At 40.7% G+C, this 24,675-nt stretch overlaps 2 protein-coding genes across 15 annotated transcripts in view; both read right to left on the reverse strand.

Moving 5' to 3' along the window:
* Positions 1-24,675, reverse strand: part of LOC106603249 (protocadherin gamma-C5) — a 167,210-nt gene that overhangs the window by 112,807 nt on the left and 29,728 nt on the right. For 2 of the 14 annotated variants that reach the window (XM_045716981.2, XM_045716966.2), the window contains exon 1: positions 15,176-17,741. The exons of 8 other annotated variants lie outside the window; for them this stretch is intronic. In XM_045716981.2, coding sequence (XP_045572937.2) covers positions 15,176-17,584 — 2,409 coding nt within the window. In that variant the 5' untranslated portion in view covers positions 17,585-17,741. Of the gene's footprint in view, positions 1-10,596; positions 13,163-15,175; positions 17,742-24,675 lie in introns of those variants that run through there. 4 more of the 14 variants (XM_045716993.2, XM_082974511.1, XM_082974516.1 and 1 more) reach the window with 4 other exon arrangements.
* On the reverse strand, positions 20,343-23,065 carry LOC123742461 (protocadherin gamma-A12). The gene has a single exon (XM_045717004.2). The coding sequence runs from the start codon at positions 22,883-22,885 to the stop codon at positions 20,465-20,467; it is 2,421 nt and encodes an 806-aa protein (XP_045572960.2). The 5' UTR covers positions 22,886-23,065; the 3' UTR covers positions 20,343-20,464.

Consider the following 24,675-nt stretch of genomic DNA (forward strand, 5'->3'; position numbering starts at 1 on the left):
ATATTTCCGTTCGTTCAAACATGTCAAACGTTGTATAGCATAAATCATTAGGGCCTTTTTTAACCAGAACATGAATAATATTCAAGGTGGACGAATGCATACTCTTTTATAACGTATTGGAACGAGGGTACCCAACATGAACTAGCGCGCCAGGTGTCTAATGGGACATCATCGTTCCATGGCTCTTGTTCGGTCAGATCTCCCTCCAGAAGACTCAAAACACTTTGTAAAGGCTGGTGACATCTAGTGGAAGCAATAGGAAGTGCCAAAATATTCCTAAACCCCTGTGTTTTTCAATGGGATAGGTTTAAAGTCAATACAACACATCAGGTATCCACTTCCTGTCAGAAAATGTCTCAGGGTTTTGCCTGCCAAATGAGTTCTGTTATACTCACAGACACCATTCAAACAGTTTTGGAAACTTTAGAGTGTTTTCTATCCATATATAATAAGTATATGCATATTGTAGTTACTGGGTAGGATTAGTAACCAGATTAAATCGGGTACATTTTTTTTATCCAGACGTGCAAATGCTGCCCCCTAGACCCAACAGGTTAAGAGTCTATTGACGCACCCATACGTCAATCTAAGTAACAGTAAAAAAATCCCCATCAAAACGTGTACATTTAAGATAGAGATATCTGCATGGGCTGCGTCTAAATCCACCGGATCTGCCCATATACTGGCCGAGCTACAGCACTGTGAGTCAGACCATGAGACATCCCAGAAATCAATTTTCTTACGAAGACATCTGTACCGTCCGAATGGTTATGACCACTCTAAGGAAAGATGAGACTCTCACATACACGATGGTCTTCTCTATTTTGCTATATGACCCCCACAAGGGTCACTGGACTCGTCTGAAGATAACGCACACACATTAACTTCTATGGGCTACGTGGGACGCTAGCGTCCCACCTGCGGGACAGAACCAGTGAAATATCAGGGCGGCAAATTCAAAAACAACAAAATGTCATAATTCAACTATCTCAAACATACAACTATTTTACACAATTTTAAAGATACACTTCTCTTTGATGTAACCACATTGTCCGATTTCAAAAAGGCTTTACAGTGAAAGCAAAATATTAGATTATGTTAGGAGAGTACATAGACAAAAATAATCACACAGCCATTTTCCAAGCAAGGACATGTGTCAATAAAAACCCAAAACACAGCTAAATGAAGCACTAACCTTTGACGATCTTCATCAGATGACACTCTTAGGACATTATGTTACACAATACATGTATGTTCTGTTCGATAAAGTTCATATTTATATCCAAAAACAGCATTTTACATTGGCACGTGATGTTCAGAAAATGTATTCCCACCAAAACAGCCGCTGAATGTGCACATCAATTTACAAAAATACTCATCATAAACGTTGACAAAATATATAACAATTATTTAAAGAATTATAGATAGACTACTCCTGGATGCAACCGCTTTGTCAGATTTTAAAATAGCTTTACGGAGAAAGCACATTTTTCAATATTCTGAGTACATAGCTCAGCCATCACAGAGAGCTATACAGACACCCGCTAAGTTCGGGGCAACCTAAACTCAGAATTAGTATTAGAAATATTCTCTTACCTTTGCTGATCTTCGTCAGAATGCACTCCCAGGACTGCTACTTCCACAAGAAATGTTGTTTTTGTTTGAAATAATACATATTTATGTCCAAATACCTCCGTGTTGTTCGTGCGTTCAGAGCACTATCCAAAGGCATAACGCGTGAGCGCGCTACCAGAGATGAAAAGTCTAAATGTTCCATTACCGTACTTAGAAGCATGTCAAATGCTGTTTAAAATCAATCTTTATGGTATTTTTAACGTAAACTTGCGATAATATTCCAACCGGACGATAGCGTATTCATTCAAGGAGAAAAAGAAGGAACAGCGCGCTCGCGTGACCGCGCATATCCAATCCCTTTGTCCACAGGCAGTCCACTCAGTAACTGAGCTCCTATTATCTGCCCAGTAACAGGAGAAGGCTGAAACAACTTTCTGAAGGCTTTTGACAGCCAATAGAATCCTTAGGAAGTGCAATGTAACCCCACAGATACTGTAGTTTTGAAAGGGACTAGAAAGAAGAACTACAATTCTCAGATCCTCCACTTCCTGGTTGACTTTTTCTCAGGTTTTTGCCTGCCATATGAGTTCTGTTATACTCACAGACACCATTCAAACAGTTTTAGAAACTTCCGAGTGTTTTCTATCCAAATCCACTAGTAATATGCATATTCTTCAGTATTTTCACGGCCGGATGAAAAACGTACCCAATTTGAACAGGTTACTACTCTGGCCCAGAAACTAGAATATGCATATTATTAGTAATCTGTACTCAGATTATTGCAAATTGTGCTTTCGCAGTGAACCATTTTTTAAATCTGACAAAGCGGTAACATTTAGGAGAAGTGTATCTTTAATTCTGTGCATAACACTTCTATATTGATCAAAGTTTAAGATGAGTATTTCTGTAATAAGTGTGCTCATTGTGCTCATTCACTGGGAGGTTTGGAGGGAAAACATTTCTCAACATTACGCGCCAATGTAAAATGCTGTTTTTGGATATAAATATGAACTTTATCGAGCAAAACATACATGTATTGTGTAACAAAATGTCCTAGGTGTGTCATCTGATGAAGATCGTCAAAGGTTAATGAATAATTTTAGCTGAATTTCTGGTATTTGTGACGCCTGTCCTTGCTAGGAAAATGGCTGCGTGGTTTTTCTTGTGTTGGAACTGTCCTAACATAATCTAATTTTATGCTTTCGCCGTAAAGCCTTTTTGAAATCGGACAATGTGGTTGGATTAACGAGAAGTTTATCTTTAAAATTGTGTAAAATAGTTGATTGTTTGAGAAAAAGGAATTATGACATTTTAGCTGTTTTGAATTTGGCGCTCTGATTTTCCACTGGCTGTTGTCAAAATCAATCCCGTTAACGGGATAAGAACGGGAATATGTCCCCTAGAGGTTAACCTGTTGGGGGTAGGGGGCAGTATTGACACGGCCGGATAAAAAACGTACCCGATTTAATCTGGTTACTACTGCTGCCCAGTAACTAGAATATGCATATAATTATTGGCTTTGGATAGAAAACAGTTTGAATGGTGTCTGTGAGTATAACAGAACTCATATGGCAGGCAAAAACCTGAGAGGATTCTATATGGGAAGTGGCCTGTCTGACAAGTTGTTGTTCATCTGGGCTCTTTTTATTGAAGACTGAGGATCTTTGCTCCAACGTGACACTTCCTACGGCTCCCATAGGCTCTCAGAGCCTGGGAAAAAGCTGAACGATATCGAGGCAGCCTCTGGCTGAAACACATTATCGCTTTTGGCAAGTGGCCGATCAGAGTACTATGGGCTTAGGCGCGTGCCCGAGTTGACCCCATGCTTTATTTTCTTTCGTCTGTTTACCTAAACGCAGATTCCCGGTCTGAATATTATCGCTTTTTTACGAGAAAAATGGCATAAAAATGGATTTTAAACAGCGGTTGACATGCTTCGAAGTACGGTAATGGAATATTTAGAATTTTTTTGTCACGAAATGCGCCATGCTCGTAACCCTTATTTACTCTTTCGGATAGTTTCTTGAACGCACAAACAAAACGCCGCTATTTGGATATAACTATGGATTATTTTGAACCAAACCAACATTTGTTATTGAAGTAGAAGTCCTGGGAGTGCATTCTGACGAAGAACACCAAAGGTAATAAAAAATTTCTTATAGTAAATCTGACTTTGGTGTGTGCTAAACTTGCTGGGTGTCTAAATAGCTAGCCCTGTGATGCCGGGCTATCTACTGAGAATATTGCAAAATGTGCTTTCACCGAAAAGCTATTTTAAAATCGGACATATCGAGTGCATAGAGGAGTTCTGTATCTATAATTCTTAAAATAATTGTTATGCTTTTTGTGAACGTTTATCGTGAGTAATTTAGTAAATTCACCGGAAGTTTGCGGGGGGTATGCTCGTTCTGAACGTCACATGCTAATGTAATAAGCTGGTTTTTGATTTAAATATGAACTTGATTGAACAAAACATGCATGTATTGTATAACATAATGTCCTAGGTGTGTCATCTGATGAAGATCATCAAAGGTTAGTGCTGCATTTAGCTGTCTTCTGGGTTTATGTGACATTATATGCTAGCTTGAAAAATGGGTGTCTGATTATTTCTGGCTGGGTACTCTGCTGACATAATGTAATGTTTTGCTTTCGTTGTAAACCCTTTTTGAAATCGGACAGTGTGGTTAGATTAACGAGAGTCTTGTCTTTAAAATGGTGTAAAATAGTCATATGTTTGAGAAATTGAAGTAATAGCATTTCTAAGGTATTTGAATAACGCGCCACAGGATTCCACTGGCTGTTACGTCGGTGGGACGATTTCGTCCCGCCGGCCCTAGAGAAGTTAATGGAAGTATGGAGATAGTTTTGTGCCAACAAAAAAAGGGGTTAAATATATTTTTAAAATACATTACCAGTCAAAAGTTAGGACACACCTACTCATTCAAGGGTTTTTCTATATTTGTACTATTTTCTACATCGTAGGATAATAGTGAACACATCAAAACTATGAAATAACACATATGGAATCATGTAGTAAGCAAAAAACTGTTATAAAAATCTAAATGTATTTTATATTTCAGATTCTTTAAAGTAGCCACCCTTTGCCTTGATGACAGCTTTGCCCACTCTTGGCATTCTCTCAACCAGCTTCATGAGGTAGTCACCTGAAATCCATTTCAATTAACAGGTTTGCCTTGTTAAAAGTTCATTTGTGGAATTTATTTCCTTCTTAATGCGTTTGAGCCAATCGGTTGTGTTGTGAAAAGGTAGGGGTGGTAAACAGAACTTAGCTCTATTTGGTAAAAGGCCAAGTCCATATTGTGGCAAGAATAGTTCAAATAAGAAAAGAGAAACGATAGTCCATCATTACTTTAAGATATGAAGGTCAGTCAAAGAAGAACATTTCAAGAACCTTCAAAGTTTCTTCAAGTGAAATTGCAGCCCAAATAAATGCTTCACAGAGTTCAAGTAAAAGACACATCTCAACATCAACTGTTCAGAGGAGACTGTGTGAATCAGACCTTCATGGAAAATTTTCTGCAAAGAAACCACCACTAAAGGACACCAATAATAAGAAGAGACTTGCTTGGGCCAATAAACACAAGCAATGGACATTAGACTGGTGGAAATCTGTCCTTTGGTCTGATGAGTCCAAATGTGAGATTTTTGGTTCCAACCCCCTGTTTCTTTGTGAGACGCAGAGTAGGTGAACGGATTATCTCCGCATGTGTGGTTCCCATCATGAAGCATAGAGGAGGCGGTGTGATGGTGTGGGTGTGTTTTGTTGGTGACACTGTCTGTCAAGGCACACTTAACCAGCATGGCTACCACAGCATTCTGCAGCGATATGTCATCCCATCTGGTTTGCGTGTGGGACTATCATTTGTTTCTCAACAGGACAATGACTTAAAACACACCTCCAGGCTGTGTAAGGGCTATTTGACCAAGGAGAGGGATGTAGTGGCCTCTACAATGACCTGACCTCAACCCAATTGAGATGTTTTGGGATGAGTTGGACCGCAGAGTGACGGAAAAGCAGCCATCAAATGCTCTGCATTTGTGGGAACTCCTGTTGGAAAAGCATACCAGGTGAAGATGGTTGAGAGAATGCCAAGAGTGTGCAAAGCTGTCATCAAGGCAAAGGGTGGCTACTTTGAAGAATCTCAAATCTCAAATATTTTTTGATTTATTTAACACTTTTTTGGTTACTAAATGATTCCATATGTGTTATTCCATAGTGTTGATGTCTTCACTATTATTCTACAATGTAGAAAATAGTAAAAATAAAGAAAAATCCTGCAATGTGTAGGTGTGTCCAAACTTTTGACTAGTACTGTATATATATATATATATATATATATATATATATTTATATATAAAAAGTCCGGACTTCGACATTGCTCATCCTAATATTTCTATATTTCTTAATTACATTATTTTACTTTTTAGATTTGTGTGTATTGTTGTGTATTGTTAGATACTACTGCACTGTTGGAGCTAGGAACACAAGCATTTTGCTACACCCGCAATAGCATCTGCTAAATATGTGTAGGAGACCAATAACATTTGATTTGATTTGAAGAAGTATGAATGCTCTGACTTCTGTGGAGGCCACATTGCTGTATATTCTGTATGGTCACTGCAGACTGTGGATTGACTATAAATCGGCTTTAACTTTTTAGTGACAGGGGGCAGTATTCGGAAATTCGGATGAATGACGTGCCCAAATTAAACTGCCTACTACTCGGGCTCAGAACGTAGGATATACATATTATTAGTAGATTTGGATAGACAACTCTGAAGTTTCTAAAACTGTTTGAATGATGTCTGTGAGTATAACAGAACTCATATGGCAGGCAAAAACCTGAGAAAAAATCCAACCAGGAAGTGAGTTGTAGTTCTTCTATCTAATCCCTATTCCAACTACAGTGTCTGTGGGGTCATTTTGCACTTCCTAAGGCTTCCATTGGCTGTCAACAGCCTTTAGAAACTTGTTTCATCCCTCTACTGTTACTGGGCAGAGAATAGGAGCTCAGTCTATCAGTGGACTGCCTGGGACCAGTGAGTTGTTTACTGCGCAGGCACATTGGCGCGCCTCTCCTTCTTTTTCCTCTGTAATGAATACGCTATTGTCCGGTTGGAATATTATCGACGTTTTATGTTAAAAAGACACTAAGGATTGATTGTAAACATCGTTTGACATGTTTCTATGAACGGTAATGGAACTATTTGACTTTTCTTCTCTGGTTCTGCGCTCTCGCAATATGCCTTTAGTGACCTGAACACGCGAACAAAACAGAGGTATTTGGACATAAATATGGAGTATTTCGAACAAAAATAACATTTCTTGTGGAAGTGGGAGTCCTGGGAGTGCATTCCAACGAAGATAAGCAAAGGTAAGGGAAGATTTATAATACTATTTCTGAGTTTAGTTGACTCCAGAACTTGGTGGGTAAGTGTATAGCTTGCTTTGATGGTTGAGCTCTGTACTCAGAATATTGAAAAATGTGCTTTCGCCGAAAAGCTATGTTAAAATCTGACACGGCGGTTGCATTAAGGAGTAGTATATCTATAATTCTTTCAATAACTGTTGTAAAGTTTATCAACGTTTATGATGAGTATTTTTGTAAATTGATCTGCTCATTCACCGGAAGTTTTGGTGGGAATACATTTTCTGAACATCACGCGCCAATGTAAAATGGGTTTTATGGATATAAATATGAACTTTGTCAAATAAAACATACATGTATTTTGTAACATTGAGTCCTGGGAGTGTCAGCTGTATTTCTGGTTTTTGTGACGCCTGTCCTTGCTTGGAAAATGGCCGTGTGGCTTTTATTTTTTAGGCACTGTCCTAACATAATCTAATGTTTTGGTTTCGCCGTAAAGCCTTTTTGAAATCGGACAACGTGGTTGGGTTAAGGAGAAGTGTATCTTTAAAATGGTGTAAAATAGTTGTATGTTTGAGAAATTTGAATTATGAGATTTTTGTTGTTTTGAATTTGCCGCCCTGCTATTTCACTGGCTGCACCACGGGTGGGACCCATAGCCCATACTAGTCTTAAGCCAGCAGGATTTGGCACATAGAACGGAACCAACAGACTACAACGAATTTCTCAATAATTCTCTACCTTAATTGAAGTCGCTGAATGAAGCTGTTCTTGATAAAGTGCTTGCTAAGTGATCAAAATGTAAATGTCCAGATGTACGGTTGCAAAGCATGCTGGGTATTATTCCAATGAGCTCTGCCCCGCAAAAAGACAAACTCTTTGACCAAACTAAATTTGGTCAGATGATTTCTACATGAATTAATCTGATTCACATCAAGTTCCACCGAGTTAAGTAAATTCTACAAGAGACAATTACATTCTGCCATAAATTACATTCTGCCATTGATTGTGTTGAAATATTAAGGGCAAAAAAATTTTTACATTTCTGTAGCTGTTTTCAGTAGGAAAATATAAAAACTAAGGCATAACATTGAGGCAGAGAATCCTTTGTTTCCATTTTCAGTTAATAAAACGTATTCCCGATGTAATGGTGTGGTAAATTACAGCACTATTCAACCAAATAAACCTTTGTAACAAGTGAAAGCAAAATCTACTAGCCTATAAAATGTTAAGCAAGTGACTTCTCTACACTGAACATATGAGGTCTCCTTCCTGTAAATTACAGAAATGGGGGGAGAGAAAGACTTAAAAGCTTTTTTGCTGATGAATAGTGACACTCCATGTAGTTTGTAGAATATCGTGTTTAAAGGACACCCCCAAAAAGAAGTTGCCACCACTATTTCTACAGAATTTCCTGTCCTAGAGAGGAAATACATGATTAGGTTCCACCGGCTACTTATACATATTCAAGAATTGGGTGTGGGAATGTCCACGTGGAGTTGAGAAACATCAACAAATAGGTCTCTGACAGCTGTCAGTGTAGCTAGCTAGCATGCTAACCTTATTTAGCTAGCTAGCTATACTATATATACAAAAGTATGTGGACACCCCTTCAAATTAATGGATTTGGCTATTTCAACCACACCTTTGCTGACAGGTGTATAAAATCGAGCACACAGCCATGCAATCTCGACAGGCAAACATTGCCAGTAGAATGGCCTCACTGAAGAGCTCAGTGACTTTCAATGTGGCACCGTCATAGGATGCCACCTTTCCAACAAGTCAGTTCCTAAAATGTCTGCTCTGCGAGAGTTGCCCTTGTCAACTGTAAGTGCTGTTATTGTGAAGTGGAAAAGTATAGGAGCAACAACAGCTCAGCTGCGAAGTGGTAGGCCACACAAGCTCACAAAACGGGACCACTGAATGCTGAAGTGCTAAAAATCGTCTGTCCTCGGTTGCAACACTCATGACCAAGTTCCAAACTGCCTCTGAAAGCAACTTCAGCACAATAACTGTTCGTCGGGAGCTTCATGAAATGGGTTTCCATGGCCGAGCAGCTGTACACAAGCCTAAGATCACCATGCATAAAGCCAAGCATCGGCTGGAGGGGTGTAAAGTTCGCTACCATTGGACTCCGGAGCAGTGGAAACGCCTTGTCTGGAGTGATGAATCACGCTACACTATCTGGCAGTCCGATGGACAAATCTGGGTTTGGCAGATGCCAGGAGAACGCTACCTGCCCCAATGCATAGTGTCAACTGTAAAGTTTGGCGGAGTAGGAATAATGTTCTGCCGCTGTTTTTCATGGTTCAGGCTAGGCCCCATAGTTCCACTGATAGGAAATCTTAACGCTACAGCATACAATGACATTCTAGACGATTCTGTGCTTCCAACTTTGTGGCAACAGTTTGGGGAAGGCCCTTTCCTGTTTCAGCATGACAATGCCTCTGTGAACAAAGCGAGGTCCATACAGAAATGATTTGTCAAGATCGGTGTGGAAGAACTTGACTGGCCTACACAGAGCCCTGACTACAACACCGACCCCATGAATTGGAACAGCGACTGCGAGCCAGGCCTAATCTCCCAACATCAGTGCCGACCTCACTAAAGCTCTTGTCGCTGAATGGAAGCAGGTCCCTAAAGCAATGTTCCAACATCTAGTGGAAAGCCTTCCCAGAGGAGTGGAGGCTGATATAGCAGTAAAGGGGGGACCAACTCCATATTAATGCTTTTGGAATGAGATGATCGACAAGCAGGTGTCCACATACTTTTGGTCATGTAGTGTATCTTGCTAACTCTATCTAGCTAGCAAATATTATCCATTGTTGTCTTTTTTTTTTTTACTATACAATATTCAAAATATTATCCAGCTGGCTCTATTGCTGGTTCTGGAGTTGGATTTGTCATATGGATTGATTTAGGGAAAACTAAACCACAGGCCCATATCTGAGTTCACCATCTATTGTTATCTCCAAGGTTTTGGCATCTTCCATAAAATCTGCCATAGTTAGAAAGAATAATAGGCGGCAGGTAGCCTAGCGATTAAGTGTTGGGCCAGTAACCGAAAGATTGCTGGTTCGAATCCCTGAGCCGACTAGGGGAAAAATCTGTTGATGTGCCCTTGAGCAAGTCACTTAACCCTAATCGCTCCTGTAAGTTGCTACGATAGTTACACAGGTTCATAGAGTAGGCTATGCACATGGTTAGTTGTACAGCTTCATGAGATATATGCACATGGTTAGTTGTACAGCTTCATGAGATATATGCACATGGTTAGTTGTACAGCTTCATGAGATATATGCACATGGTTAGTTGTACAGCTTCATATATGCACATGGTTAGTTGTACAGCTTCATGAGATATATGCACATGGTTAGTTGTACAGCTTCATGAGATATATGCACATGGTTAGTTGTACAGTTTCATATATGCACATGGTTAGTTGTACAGCTTCATACATGCACATGGTTAGTTGTACAGCTTCATATATGCACATGGTTAGTTGTACAGCTTCATATATGCACATGGTTAGTTGTACAGCTTCATATATGCACATGGTTAGTTGTACAGCTTCATATATGAACAACTGGAATAAAAGCATTTCAGTTTTTCACAAGCTATGAAATCTCACCTCACACTCCCCCATGGTGTTGAACGTGATAATATTTTCTCCAAAAGGTTCATTTGGGTTCTTCCTAAGTGTCTGGTCAGCAGGCAGCGTGCTGTCGTTGTAAGATCTGGCAAACTTGAAGTCACTGGTGCGTGAGCCCGTTGTCAGGTATGCGTCATAATTGTAAGAACTGCGCAGAGTTCCAGCTCCATCCACCTCTGCATAGTTGGGAGGGAAATACGCGCTGGGAATGGCGACTGCTCCATCAAACAACATTCTAGGCTTTCTACTGCGGCAGAACCTCACGGCCAGGATGAGAATAATGAAAGTCAGGAAAAAGGTGGAGACAGAGACCAGACCGATGATCAAATAGGAAGTAAGTTTGGAACTATCCTCATAAGCCATGTCTTTCAGTTCTGGAATTTCAGCCAAGTTGTCTGATATGAGTAAACATACATCACAGGTTGTAGAGAGAGAGGGCTGTCCGTTATCTTTCACTGATATAACAAGGTTCTGCTTCATACTGTCAGATTCAGAAATGTCCCGCTGTGCCCTGATCTCTCCACTGTGGAGACCAATAGTGAAAAGTCCCGGATCAGTCGATTTCACGATCTGATATGAAAGCCACGCGTTCTGTCCAGAGTCAGCATCCACAGCTATCACCTTGGAAACCAGGGACCCCGCCAGAGCAGCTTTGGGGACCATCTCAGTCATCAAGGAGTTCCCTGCTGGAGCAGGGTATAATATCTGGGGAGAGTTATCATTCTCATCTGTTATGAAGACTCTCACTGTCACGTTACTGCTGAGTGGAGGAGAACCATTGTCTCTGGCTACAACGTGGACTTTGAAGCTCCTAAACTGCTCATAATCAAATGGTCTCACAGCATGGATCACCCCCGTGTCTCCGTTAATGGATAGAAATGAGGACACCGGAACACCGTTGACATCACTGGGCAATAGAGAATAGACCACCGTACCGTTCTGTCTCCAGTCTGGGTCTCTGGCAGTAACAGAACACATAGAGGAGCCAGGCTTGTTGTTTTCAGTCACATAGGAACTGTAGGATTGTTCTTCAAACACAGGTGGGTTGTCATTCACGTCTGATACAGATAAATGAATAGTCTTTGAGGAGGATAAAGGTGGAGACCCCTCGTCAGTGGCAGTGATAGTTATGTTATAATCTGATATTACCTCACGGTCTAGTTCACTAGTTGTTACCAAAGAATAGTAGTTTTTGATTGAGGGGTTTAGTTTGAAAGGAACATTTTGTTGAATGGAGCATCGGACCTGTCTATTTCCCTCTGAATCTTCATCTTGTACATTTATGATGCCCACCTCTGTACCTGGTAACACGTTCTCAGGGATGGGATTGTTAAAGGATTTGATCAATATCACGGGTGCGTTGTCATTTAGGTCTGTGATTTCTATCATTACTTTTGCATTGCCAGCTAAGCCAGACCCATCTTTAGCCTGGACACGCACTTCGTATTCTGTATTTTCTTCATAATCTATGGGACCCTGCACTTTAATCTCGCCAGTCTTTTTGTCGATGGAAAACAGTTTAGCTGCTTTATCTGAAATACGATTGAACTCATATGATACTTCTCCATTTGCTCCTTCGTCTTCATCACTAGCACTAACTGCAACTACAACAGTCCCTGTTGGAGAATTTTCAGGCAAACGTACTTTATACACTGTCTGGCTAAACACTGGTTTATTATCGTTAGCATCCAGCACAGTGACGTGTATAATTACAGTACCAGATCTCTGTGGAGTCCCACCATCAACAGCAGTAAGTAACAACGTCACCTCTTGCTGTTGTTCTCGATCTAATTCTTTTTCTAATACCAACTCGCCATATTTTCCTCCGTCTGAGCTCGTTTGAACGTCCAAAATAAAATAGTCATTCCTCTCCAGTGAATAGCTTTGTATACCATTTAATCCTAAGTCAGAGTCATGAGGTTCATCCAAGGGATATCGTGCGCCTTTGTCAGCAGATTCCTGAATTTCTAGATCAATACGTGCATTGGGAAACCGTGGTGAATTGTCGTTTATATCTTGTATTTGTACAGTTATGCGATGTAATTCCAGAGGTTTCTCCAGCACAAGCTCGTATTTTAAAGAACAAGAAACCTTCGGTCCACACAGCTCCTCCCTGTCTATTGTTTCAGCCACAATTAATTCTCCAGTATTCACATTAATGTCACAGTAACGTTGACGACTGCCATCCATATCCAAACGAGCTTTACGACCTGAAAGTCTCTTAGCATCCAGCCCCAGATCCTTAACTAGATTTCCGATCACAGATCCGCGTTTCATCTCCTCTGGAATTGAATAGCTCAAGTCTCCATTGCTGATGCGCATCAGGCAATGACAAAAAGCCAGGCGGAACAAAGAGGTAAAAACCGAAGATCCTGTGTACCCCATTCTGGATGATCAAAACCAAGTGTCAACATAAGAGTTCAATACTAGTCGAAATGATACTGCAACGTAAGAGTACAATATTAGCCTCTCAAAAGGAATAGCAAAACGAATGTTGTCCGACTGCTCCTCGGTGAAAGTGATGCAATATAGTCTATTACTCTTTTGAATAATCCAATGGTGGGTGGAGTAGAGCCTGTAATTCTACTTATGGTAAACAGCGACATCCTGAGTTCTTACAGAAAACAGCAATCACAATACAAACAGTTCTACGTCATTTATCATCTTGGTCCATATTTCCCCCCATCCTTGTGTTGTGAAAAGTAGGAAGAACGTTTCATATAGCTTAGCAAGAGAAGAGAGGAAAACCAATAGTTGTGAGAAATCAACTCGTCATATAATCATAAATGAGAAGATATGAAAAGTAAATTCAATATTTCCATACTGTTGCCACTGTCTGATTATTCATGTATTGCCTAATAACAAAAATAAATAAATAGATAAGCTATATCAACGGTCCACATAAAATTCAACTATATGTCCACTATACTCTAATGCAGTGGTCACCAACCGGTCAATCGCGAACGACTTGTCGATCTCCAGGGCATTTCTAGTCGATGCCAAACATTTCTGTAAAAAAACAACGATAAAGCCTTGTATTCATATCTTTTTTTAGTCTTGGGCTGTTGGTGGTAGGTGCAGCCAATTCATCAGCCCTGCCCGCCGAGGTAGGCAATACTGTTCCCATTTCATGTGTCTGAAGGTACGAACTCTGTCATTCCGGTGGGCCTGGAGAGGAAATCAAGTGCATTATGCCTCCGCTGGCCAATAAGATTGCTCAGATGACCGAGTCTGCAGTAACGTAGCAGGCATAAATGAAAGCTACGGCAAAGTTGATACTGTGAGATTTCTAAACGTTTAAAACCATGACTAGAGAGAGACTGTCAACGAATACTGCAAAGAGCTGCTGTTTTTATGACTGAGTTCATGTTTAAGTTCTTACTCAGCACTGTAAACAATTTGTACTCAACACGTTTATAAACCATAATTTGTGGGTTCTTTCTATTTCCAGTCAGCGCTACAACAAGCAGTGCAGCAGTAATGAATGAGTAGGAAAGTGTATCTATAGGCTTGTGTTGTTGTTATTATTAGCGGCTTGGGTATTTTTTAATATCAAGGAATATTTTCACTTTCTCTGTTCATAGGACTAACAACATGAATTTGTGCATGAGGCAGAAATAATGCGGTGCGACTCGAGTTTCGTCATCAGCTGGAAGACGGTGTCCCTTTTGGGTCAGTGTCAGTGGAGGAAATGGAGAGCGGAGCGATGTTGAGAGACGGACCCTCAGTCTGCTGCTCTCTCCCTCCCTGAGACTGACCATCAGTCTGCTGCTCTCTCCCTCCCTGAGACTGACCATCAGATGCAGGCACCATCAGCCCAGTAAAATAAAAAGCTAATTATTTAAATGTATGCTCACTCAGCTGTGCCTCACAAGTAATACAACAATAGATATATTACCGGAGTGATCATATAGCCTACTTCAAAATGTAAAATATCATTAAAAAAAATGTCCCGAACCACAAAGCATTGGCAGGTAAATTCAAGCAAAGCCAGTATGCGGTGTTAATGTATTGGGCCTGTATCTAACTGCACAAACCTCATTGGTTCAGAACTGTTTTTAATTGGTTATTGTTGCATAGGCTTACATATTTTAAGTCATGTTAATAAAAAAATCAGAGCGGTAGATCTTAGCATGCATTTTGACTCGGAAAGTGATCTTGACTCAGAAAAGGCTGGTGACCACTGCTCTCAGGTAAAGTGATGATTACGTCGCTTTCCACTAACCACGAGCTGGAATGTGGAAAAGTAGCCAACACACTTAAAGAAAAATGTAGTAGGCAATGAGGATACTACAGAAAGGAAAATGTAAACAAACTCCATGATTGGGGTAGCATGCCTAACTCTATACACACCAACAACAAAATTGAAAGAATATCCCTTGTGAAAAGGAATTAAAAAGTGAATATTGATGTCGTTACATAACCCTTCATAATCAGGAGGATAAAGAAGAATTTAAGGAAAAGACCACTAACAAACTAGGAAAGATATTCTGATATCATAACATCGGATGCATTCGCACACAAAGAAAAGGGATATCTCCTCTTAGTTCTGTCTTACCTCAATAGACTCCCCTGCAGTGTTGAGGGTGATGGAACTTCCTTCTAGTAATGTATCTGGACATCTTGTTAGTGTCTGATCAGCAGGCAGCGTGCTGTCATTGTAAGATCTGGCAAACTTGAAGTCGCTGGTGCGTGAGCCCGTTGTCAGGTATGCGTCATAATTGTAAGAACTGCGCAGAGTTCCAGCTCCATCCACCTCTGCATAGTTGGGAGGGAAATACGCGCTGGGAATGGCGACTGCTCCATCAAACAACATTCTAGGCTTTCTACTGCGGCAGAACCTCACGGCCAGGATGAGAATAATGAAAGTCAGGAAAAAGGTGGAGACAGAGACCAGTGCGATGATCAAATAGGAAGTAAGTTTGGAACTATCCTCATAAGCCATGTCTTTCAGTTCTGGAACTTCAGCCAAGTTGTCTGATATGAGTAAATACACATCACAGGTTGCAGAGAGAGAGGGCTGTCCGTTATCTTTCACTGATATAACAAGGTTCTGCTTCATACTGTCAGATTCAGAAATGTCCCGCTGTGCCCTGATCTCTCCACTGTGGAGACCAATAGTGAAAAGTCCAGGATCAGTCGATTTCACGATCTGATAGGAAAGCCACGCGTTCTGTCCAGAGTCAGCATCCACAGCTATCACCTTGGAAACCAGGGACCCCGCCAGAGCAGCTTTGGGGACCATCTCAGTCATCAAGGAGTTCACTGCTGGAGCAGGGTATAATATCTGGGGAGAGTTATCATTCTCATCTGTTATGAAGACTCTCACTGTCACGTTACTGCTGAGTGGAGGAGAACCATTGTCTCTGGCTACAACGTGGACTTTGAAGCTCCTAAACTGCTCATAATCAAATGCTCTCACAGCATGGATCACCCCCGTGTCTCCGTTAATGGATAGAAATGAGGACACCGGAACACCGTTGACATCACTGGGCAATAGAGAATAGACCACCGTACCGTTCTGTCTCCAGTCTGGGTCTCTGGCAGTAACAGAACACATAGAGGACCCAGGCTTGTTGTTTTCAGTCACATAGGAACTGTAGGATTGTTCTTCAAACACAGGTGGGTTGTCATTCACGTCTGATACAGATAAATGAATAGTCTTTGAGGAAGATAAAGGTGGAGACCCCTCGTCAGCGGCAGTGATAGTTATGTTATAATCAGATATTATCTCACGGTCCAGTTCACTAGTTGTTACCAGAGAATAGTAGTTTTTAATTGAGGGGTTTAATTTGAAAGGAACATTTTGTTGAATGGAGCAGCGGACCTGTCTATTTCCCTCTGAATCTTCATCTTGTACATTTATGATCCCCACCTCTGTACCTGGTAACACGTTCTCAGGGATGGGATTGTTAAAGGATTTAATCAATATCACCGGTGCGTTGTCATTTAGGTCTGTGATTTCTATCATTACTTTTGCATTGCCAGCTAAGCCAGACCCATCTTTAGCCTGGACACGCACTTCGTATTCTGCATTTTCTTCATAATCTATGGGACCCTGCACTTTAATCTCGCCAGTCTTTTTGTCGATGGAAAACAGTTTAGCTGCTTTATCTGAAATACGATTGAACTCATATGATACTTCTCCATTTGCTCCTTCGTCTTCATCACTAGCACTAACTGCAACTACAACAGTCCCTGTTGGAGAATTTTCAGGCAAACGTACTTTATACACTGTCTGGCTAAACACTGGTTTATTATCATTAGCATCCAGCACAGTGACGTGTATAACTACAGTACCAGATCTCTGTGGAGTCCCACCATCAACAGCAGTAAGTAACAACGTCACCTCTTGCTGTTGTTCTCGATCTAATTCTTTTTCTAATACCAACTCGCCATATTTTCCTCCGTCTGAGCTCGTTTGAACGTCCAAAATAAAATAGGCATTCCTCTCCAGTGAATAGCTTTGTATACCATTTAATCCTATGTCAGAGTCATGAGGTTCATCCAAGGGATATCTTGCGCCTTTGTAAGCAGATTCCTGAATTTCTAGATCAATACGTGCATTGGGAAACCGTGGTGAATTGTCGTTTATATCTTGTATTTGTACAGTTATGCGATGTAATTCCAGAGGTTTCTCCAGCACAAGCTCGTATTTTAAAGAACAAGAAACCTTCGGTCCACACAGCTCCTCCCTGTCTATTGTTTCAGCCACAATTAATTCTCCAGTATTCACATTAATGTCACAGTAACGTTGACGACTGCCATCCATATCCAAACGAGCTTTACGACCTGAAAGTCTCTTAGCATCCAGCCCCAGATCCTTAACTAGATTTCCGATCACAGATCCGCGTTTCATCTCCTCTGGAATTGAATAGCTCAAGTCTCCATTGCTGATGCGCATCAGGCAATGACAAAAAGCCAGGCGGAACAAAGAGGTAAAAACCGAAGATCCTGTGTACCCCATTCTGGATGATCAAAACCAAGTGTCAACATAAGAGTTCAATACTAGTCGAAATGATACTGCAACGTAAGAGTACAATATTAGCCTCTCAAAAGGAATAGCAAAACGAATGTTGTCCGACTGCTCCTCGGTGAAAGTGATGCAATATAGTCTATTACTCTTTTGAATAATCCAATGGTGGGTGGAGTAGAGCCTGTAATTCTACTTATGGTAAACAGCGACATCCTGAGTTCTTACAGAAAACAGCAATCACATTCCAAACAGTTCTAGTCATTTATCATCTTGGTCAATATTTCCCCCATCCTTGTGTTGTGAAAAGTAGGAAGAACGTTTCATATAGCTTAGCAAGAGAAGAGAGGAAAACCAATAGTTGTGAGAAATCAACTCGTCATATAATCATAAATGAGAAGATATGAAAAGTAAATTCTATATTTCCATACTGTTGCCACTGTCTGATTATTCATGTATTGCCTAATAACAAAAATAAATAAATAGATAAGCTATATCAACGGTCCACATAAAATTCAACTATATGTCCACTATACTCTAAGGCAGTGGTCACCAACCGGTCAATCGCGAACGACTTGTCGATCTCCAGGGCATTTCTAGTCGATGCCAAACATTTCTGTAAAAAACAACAACGATAAAGCCTTGTATTCATATCTTTTTTTAGTCTCGGGCTGTTGGTGGTAGGTGCAGCCAATTCATCAGCCCTGCGCGCCGAGTAGGAATACTGTTGCCATTTCATGTGTCTGAAGGTACGAACTCTGTCATTCCGGTGGGCCTGGAGAGGAAATCAAGTGCATTATGCCTCCGCTGGCCAATAAGATTGCTCAGATGACCGAGTCTGCAGTAACATAGCAGGCATAAAAGAAAGTACGGCAAAATTGATACTGTGAGATTTCTAAACGTTTAAAACCATGACTAGAGAGAGACTGTCAACGAATACTGCAAAGAGCTGCTGTTTTTATGACTGAGTTCATGTTTAAGTTCTTACTCAGCACTGTAAACAATTTGTACTCAGCACTTTTATAAGCCATATAATGCGCTTTCTTTCTATTTCCACTCAGCGCTACAACAAGCAGTGCAGTAGTAATGAATGAGGAGGAAAGTGTATCTATAGGCTTGCGTTGTTGTTATTATTAGCGGCTTGGGTCTTTTTTAATATCAAGGAATATTTCACTTTCTCTGTTCATAGGACTAACAACATGAATTTGTGCATGAGGCAGAAATAATGCGGTGCGACTCCAGTTTCGTCATCAGCTGGAAGACGGTGTCCCTTTTGGGTCAGTGTCAGTGGAGGAAATGGAGAGCGGAGGGATGTTGAGAGACGGACCCTCAGTCTGCTGCTCTCTCCCTCCCCGAGACTGACCCTCAGTCCATTGGCGAAAATCTGATATCAACTTTGGAGGGGACAATTACATGAAATTTTCTCAAGAGCAATTCCTGAGGGGGACACCAAAAGTAGTGCTGTAACACATAGCCTACATTGTAATATGGTAAATGTATATTGAGGAACCAAAGAAATAAGGTGTTTGCCGTACTCCTAACTACCGGTACCCAAAACTACACAACTAATCACAACAGCAATACCATTTCCTTTAACAAATCTTAGTTCAGTCACCAGTTTAAGTTGAGAGTGGGGGTATCCATGGCATTTTCCAATTATGTTCCTATTTTACAAGTACAAAAAATGGAGAACCTTTCATAATGTTGCCAAACAAAGACTCAACAAACTTACCTGAGACTCCCTGTCTCTGCCAGTCTGTCCCTGCATATCTGTCCCCAACTCTGCTGTCTGTGTGCCATCTGTTGCCTGCTCTGCCTAATGACATCATTGTGAAACATTTCCATTAGAATTTCATTTCTTTCTTATGAACATTTTATCAACTAGTCTTTGAGATATTAGGCTACTAGGGTTCTTACTATGCGTTTTGGTGTATTGAAAAATACTCTGATGTCCGTCTTTTATTTTTCTGCCATTTTTCTACCTGTCTGGCTGGCTGGCTACACACACAGTGTGTAGGTTATTTACAGTAGGAGATGGGCTTCTATCATCTTCAATCATTCTATCTGCTCTCTCCCTCCCTTAGACTGACCATCAGTCTGCTGCTCTCTCCCTCCCTGAGACTGACCATCAGATGCAGGCACCATCAGCCCAGTAAAATAAAAAGCTAATTATTTAAATGTATGCTCACTCAGCTGTGCCTCACAAGTAATACAACAATAGATATATTACCAGAGTGATCATATAGCCTACTTCAAATTTTAAAATATCATTTTAAAAAATGTCCCGAACAACAAAGCATTGGCAGGTAAATTCAAGCAAAGCCAGTATGCGGTGTTAATATATTGGGACTGTATCTAACTGCACAAACCTCATTGGTTCAGAACTGTTTTTAATTGGTTATTGTTGCATAGGCTTACATTCTTTAAGTCATGTTAATAAAAAATCAGAGCGGTAGATCTTAGCATGCATTTTGACTCGGAAAGTGATCTTGACTCAGAAAAGGCTGGTGACCACTGCTCTCAGGTAAAGTGATGGTTACGTCGCTTTCCACTAACCACGAGCTGGAATGTGGAAAAGTAGCCAACACACTTAAAGAAAAATGTAGTAGGCAATGAGGATACTACAGAAAGGAAAATGTAAACAAACTCCATGATTGGGGTAGCATGCCTAACTTTATACACACCAACAACAAAATTGAAAGAATATCCCTTGTGAAAAGGAATTAAAAAGTGAATATTGATGTCGTTACATAACCCTTCATAATCAGGAGGATAAAGAAGAATTTAAGGAAAAGACCACTAACACACTAGGAAAGATATTCTGATATCATAACATCGGATGCATTCGCACACAAAGAAAAGGGATATCTCCTCTTAGTTCTGTCTTACCTCAATAGACTCCCCTGCAGTGTTGAGGGTGATGGAACTTCCTTCTAGTAATGTATCTGGACATCTTGTTAGTGTCTGATCAGCAGGCAGCGTGCTGTCATTGTAAGATCTGGCAAACTTGAAGTCGCTGGTGCGTGAGCCCGTTGTCAGGTATGCGTCATAATTGTAAGAACTGCGCAGAGTTCCAGCTCCATCCACCTCTGCATAGTTGGGAGGGAAATACGCGCTGGGAATGGCGACTGCTCCATCAAACAACATTCTAGGCTTTCTACTGCGGCAGAACCTCACGGCCAGGATGAGAATAATGAAAGTCAGGAAAAAGGTGGAGACAGAGACCAGTGCGATGATCAAATAGGAAGTTAGTTTGGAACTATCCTCATAAGTCATGTCTTTCAGTTCAGGAACTTCAGCCAAGTTGTCTGATATGAGTAAATATACATCACAGGTTGTAGAGAGAGAGGGCTGTCCGTTATCTTTCACTGATATAACAAGGTTCTGCTTCATACTGTCAGATTCAGAAATGTCCCGCTGTGCCCTGATCTCTCCACTGTGGAGACCAATAGTGAAAAGTCCCGGATCAGTCGATTTCACCATCTGATATGAAAGCCACGCGTTCTGTCCAGAGTCAGCATCCACAGCTATCACCTTGGAAACCAGGGACCCCGCCAGAGCAGCTTTGGGGACCATCTCAGTCATCAAGGAGTTCCCTGCTGGCGCAGGGTATAATATCTGGGGAGAGTTATCATTCTCATCTGTTATGAAGACACTCACTGTCACGTTACTGCTGAGTGGAGGAGAACCATTGTCTCTGGCTACAACGTGGACTTTGAAGCTCCTAAACTGCTCATAATCAAATGGTCTCACAGCATGGATCACCCCCGTGTCTCCGTTAATGGATAGAAATGAGGACACCGGAACACCGTTGACATCACTGGGCAATAGAGAATAGACCACCGTACCGTTCTGTCTCCAGTCTGGGTCTCTGGCAGTAACAGAACACATAGAGGAGCCAGGCTTGTTGTTTTCAGTCACATAGGAACTGTAGGATTGTTCTTCAAACACAGGAGGATTGTCATTCACGTCTGATACAGATAAATGAATAGTCTTTGAGGAGGATAAAGGTGGAGACCCGTCGTCAGTGGCAGTGATAGTTATGTTATAATCTGATATTATCTCTCGGTCTAGTTCACTAGTTGTTACCAGAGAATAGTAGTTTTTGATTGAGGGATTTAATTTGAACGGAACATTTTGTTGAATGGAGCATCGGACCTGTCTATTTCCCTCCGAATCTTTATCCTGTACATTAATGATGCCCACCTCTGTGCCAGGTAACACATTCTCTGGAATTGGACTGGTCAGAGTTTTTATTAATATCACTGGTGCGTTGTCGTTTACGTCAGTAATATCTATCAGTACTTTTGTGTATGACACCAAACCTGCACCATCCTTGGCGAGGACGCGCAGCTCATAAATGGGCTGCTCCTCATAATCTATCGGTCCAGCCAGATTTATAACCCCAGTTTTACTATCGAGGCGAAACAAATTCTTCAACTCTTCAGAAACTCGACCTAGATCATATATGACATCACCATTTGCTCCCTCATCTGCATCAGTTGCGCGGACTGTAGCTATAATGGTACCTAACGGAGAATTTTCAGGTAATCTGACCTTATACACGTCCTGGCTAAATACTGGAATATTGTCGTTAGCATCCAACACAGTGACGTGTATAACTACAGTACCAGATCTCTGTGGAGTCCCACCATCAACAGCAGTAAGTAACAACGTCACCTCCTGCTTTTGTTCTCGGTCCAGCTCTTTCTCTAACACTAACTCACCGTATTTACCTCCATCTCGATTAGTATGAACATTCAAGACAAAATGATCATTCCTTTGCAAAGAGTAGCTTTGAACTGCATTCTGACCTATATCTGCATCGTGGGCTTCATTAATGGGGAAACGTTCACCTTTATCAGCTGATTCACTTATTTCCATTTTGATAACATCATCTGCAAACTGTGGTGAATTATCGTTCACATCCTGAATCTGAAGAGAAATGCGATGCAATTCTAAAGGACTTTCAAGAACCATTTCATATTTTAGCCCGCATGAAATCCTCGGACCGCAAAGCTGCTCCCTATCAATTCTTTCAGCGACAACAAGATCTCCCGAATTCAGGTTAATGTCACAGAAGTGTTTAGTTCCATCCTCTTCTAAACGAGCTTTTCGAGCCGACAGTCTCTTAGGATCCAAACCAAGATCCTTGGCTATATTTCCGACCACAGATCCGCGTTTCATCTCCTCTGGAACGGAATAGGTCATGTCGCCATTGCTGATGCGTATTAGGCATAGAACACAAGCCAGATGGAGGACAAAAGCTGAAACTGTAAATCCAATATAGCCCATTTTCGATGTACAAACGAAAATATTCCAATTACAAGGTGAAAACAATTATTATGCAATGTAGTCTACTACAAATATTGTCTAAGACAAATGACCAAACTGAAGAAATTAGGTCCTTTGGCCGACTGCTCCTCAGTGATAATGGCGCGATAGGCTGTTTCCGCCCTTTGAGTAATATATTGGGTTGAGAAGTGTAGGCTGCCTAACTTTTCTTAGCTGGTGAACAGCGACATCCTCAGTCATTAAAGAAACAACACACAATGTGAATCTGAAGTATTCTATCTTATAATTATATATTCCTACAAAGATGATGTAGCCTATGACTTCAGTTAAATAATAAATAGTAATACAGAAATACGTTTAAAGTAATGCTTGTATGATGTATGAACTCCTTTTCTTGAATAAGAACAGTCCCGTAAGGTAAAAACATCGAGTTAGTCGCAACTTTCTCCTTTAAGCCAATGCAATGCACGGATTCCACTAGCTATCAATGTGTCCTCACTCAACAAACCAAAATGTGCTGTTGTTCCCGTCCACATTTGACTTTGGCAGGATTTAAACTGACTTTAAAGTGAAGGAAAAAGGTGTTGTCGCTGTCCACATTCCTGGTGCTGAAACGTAGCTGACATCAAGAGTTGCTGAATTAGCAATGGGGATATTTCAGAACGCTAAAACGCAATAGACTTAAATCTCAATCTACTGCAATATATTTATTGTGAAATGAGAAATTAGAAAAATGAATAATAACGTATCTATTTGGCCATGTCAAGTTCTTATTTTTAAACGGATTCCATTTAAAAACTCAACATTATCCTCCATTCAGTTACTCTAAAACTGGGTAAGAAAATACACTTAGCCTACTGCATGTCAGAATTACTTTGGGCGAGTACAACAACCAGACTTCCATAAAGACGAATAATAGTTGCAGTGCCTATTAAACATATGAATCAGGATGCCATAGACAAACAATGAGCAAGCTTCTACCTACATGATTCTAATATCGAAAAAAGAAAATCTGAACCTACATGATGATGTAAAAAGACAAATCGATAGATTTTGAGAATTGTTGTAGCGATAACAGCGATACACCTGTCTACTAAGAACAGCGAAAAAAAAATAAGCCATCACAGAACTAAATTTAAATAGGAAACCGATGTAGTCTATAGGTTCTTATGTTTGAATGTGTATTTCTAACTGTGAAAAACGAAGTGTAATTTAAACCCCAAAAATAACACCCAATTGCCTAACATCCAACATCAGAACCTTGAGTATTTTTGCCGATTACAGATCCGCGTTTCACCTGCTCTGGTATAGAAAAGCTCACGTCTCCTTTGCTGATGTGCATGAAGAAAAGGCAAAAAGACAGACGAAAAGCAAATTCAAAAACCGTAAAGCCTTTGTAGCCCATCTTTAATGTCTAATAGCAATTAAGGCCAATTATCCACAATCAATAGCCAAACGGAAGAAAGATTACAATGTCTAACCGCTTTTCAGTGAGAAATGGTATTTTGACACTCTGTATGTAGCCTACTCCCCCGTAGTAGGTGGAGGTATATAGTTAACTGTACTTAGCTGGTGGAAAGCGACATCATGAGTCTATCAGATAAACAGCATGCTCGTAGGCCTATATTGTTTTCATGTGTCCTTCTTGGAATGATTCATATTCTCCAAACGCAGACGACCGTATTACAACTCGACGTAACATGATCATGAGAAGACATGGATGAGGTACGCTATTAGGAAAAACCTACACAATATTCCTAATATTCACACAATAAGCCATTAGTAGACTA

The sequence above is a fragment of the Salmo salar genome, chromosome 04, assembly GCF_965601325.2.
Source record: "Salmo salar chromosome 04, fSalSal1, whole genome shotgun sequence".
Taxonomy (NCBI): domain Eukaryota; kingdom Metazoa; phylum Chordata; class Actinopteri; order Salmoniformes; family Salmonidae; genus Salmo; species Salmo salar.

Bases quoted from the DNA above. Each gene is read 5' to 3' on its own strand.
- LOC123742461 (XM_045717004.2), bottom strand. From the start codon at position 22,885: ATGGGCTATATTGGATTTACAGTTTCAGCTTTTGTCCTCCATCTGGCT.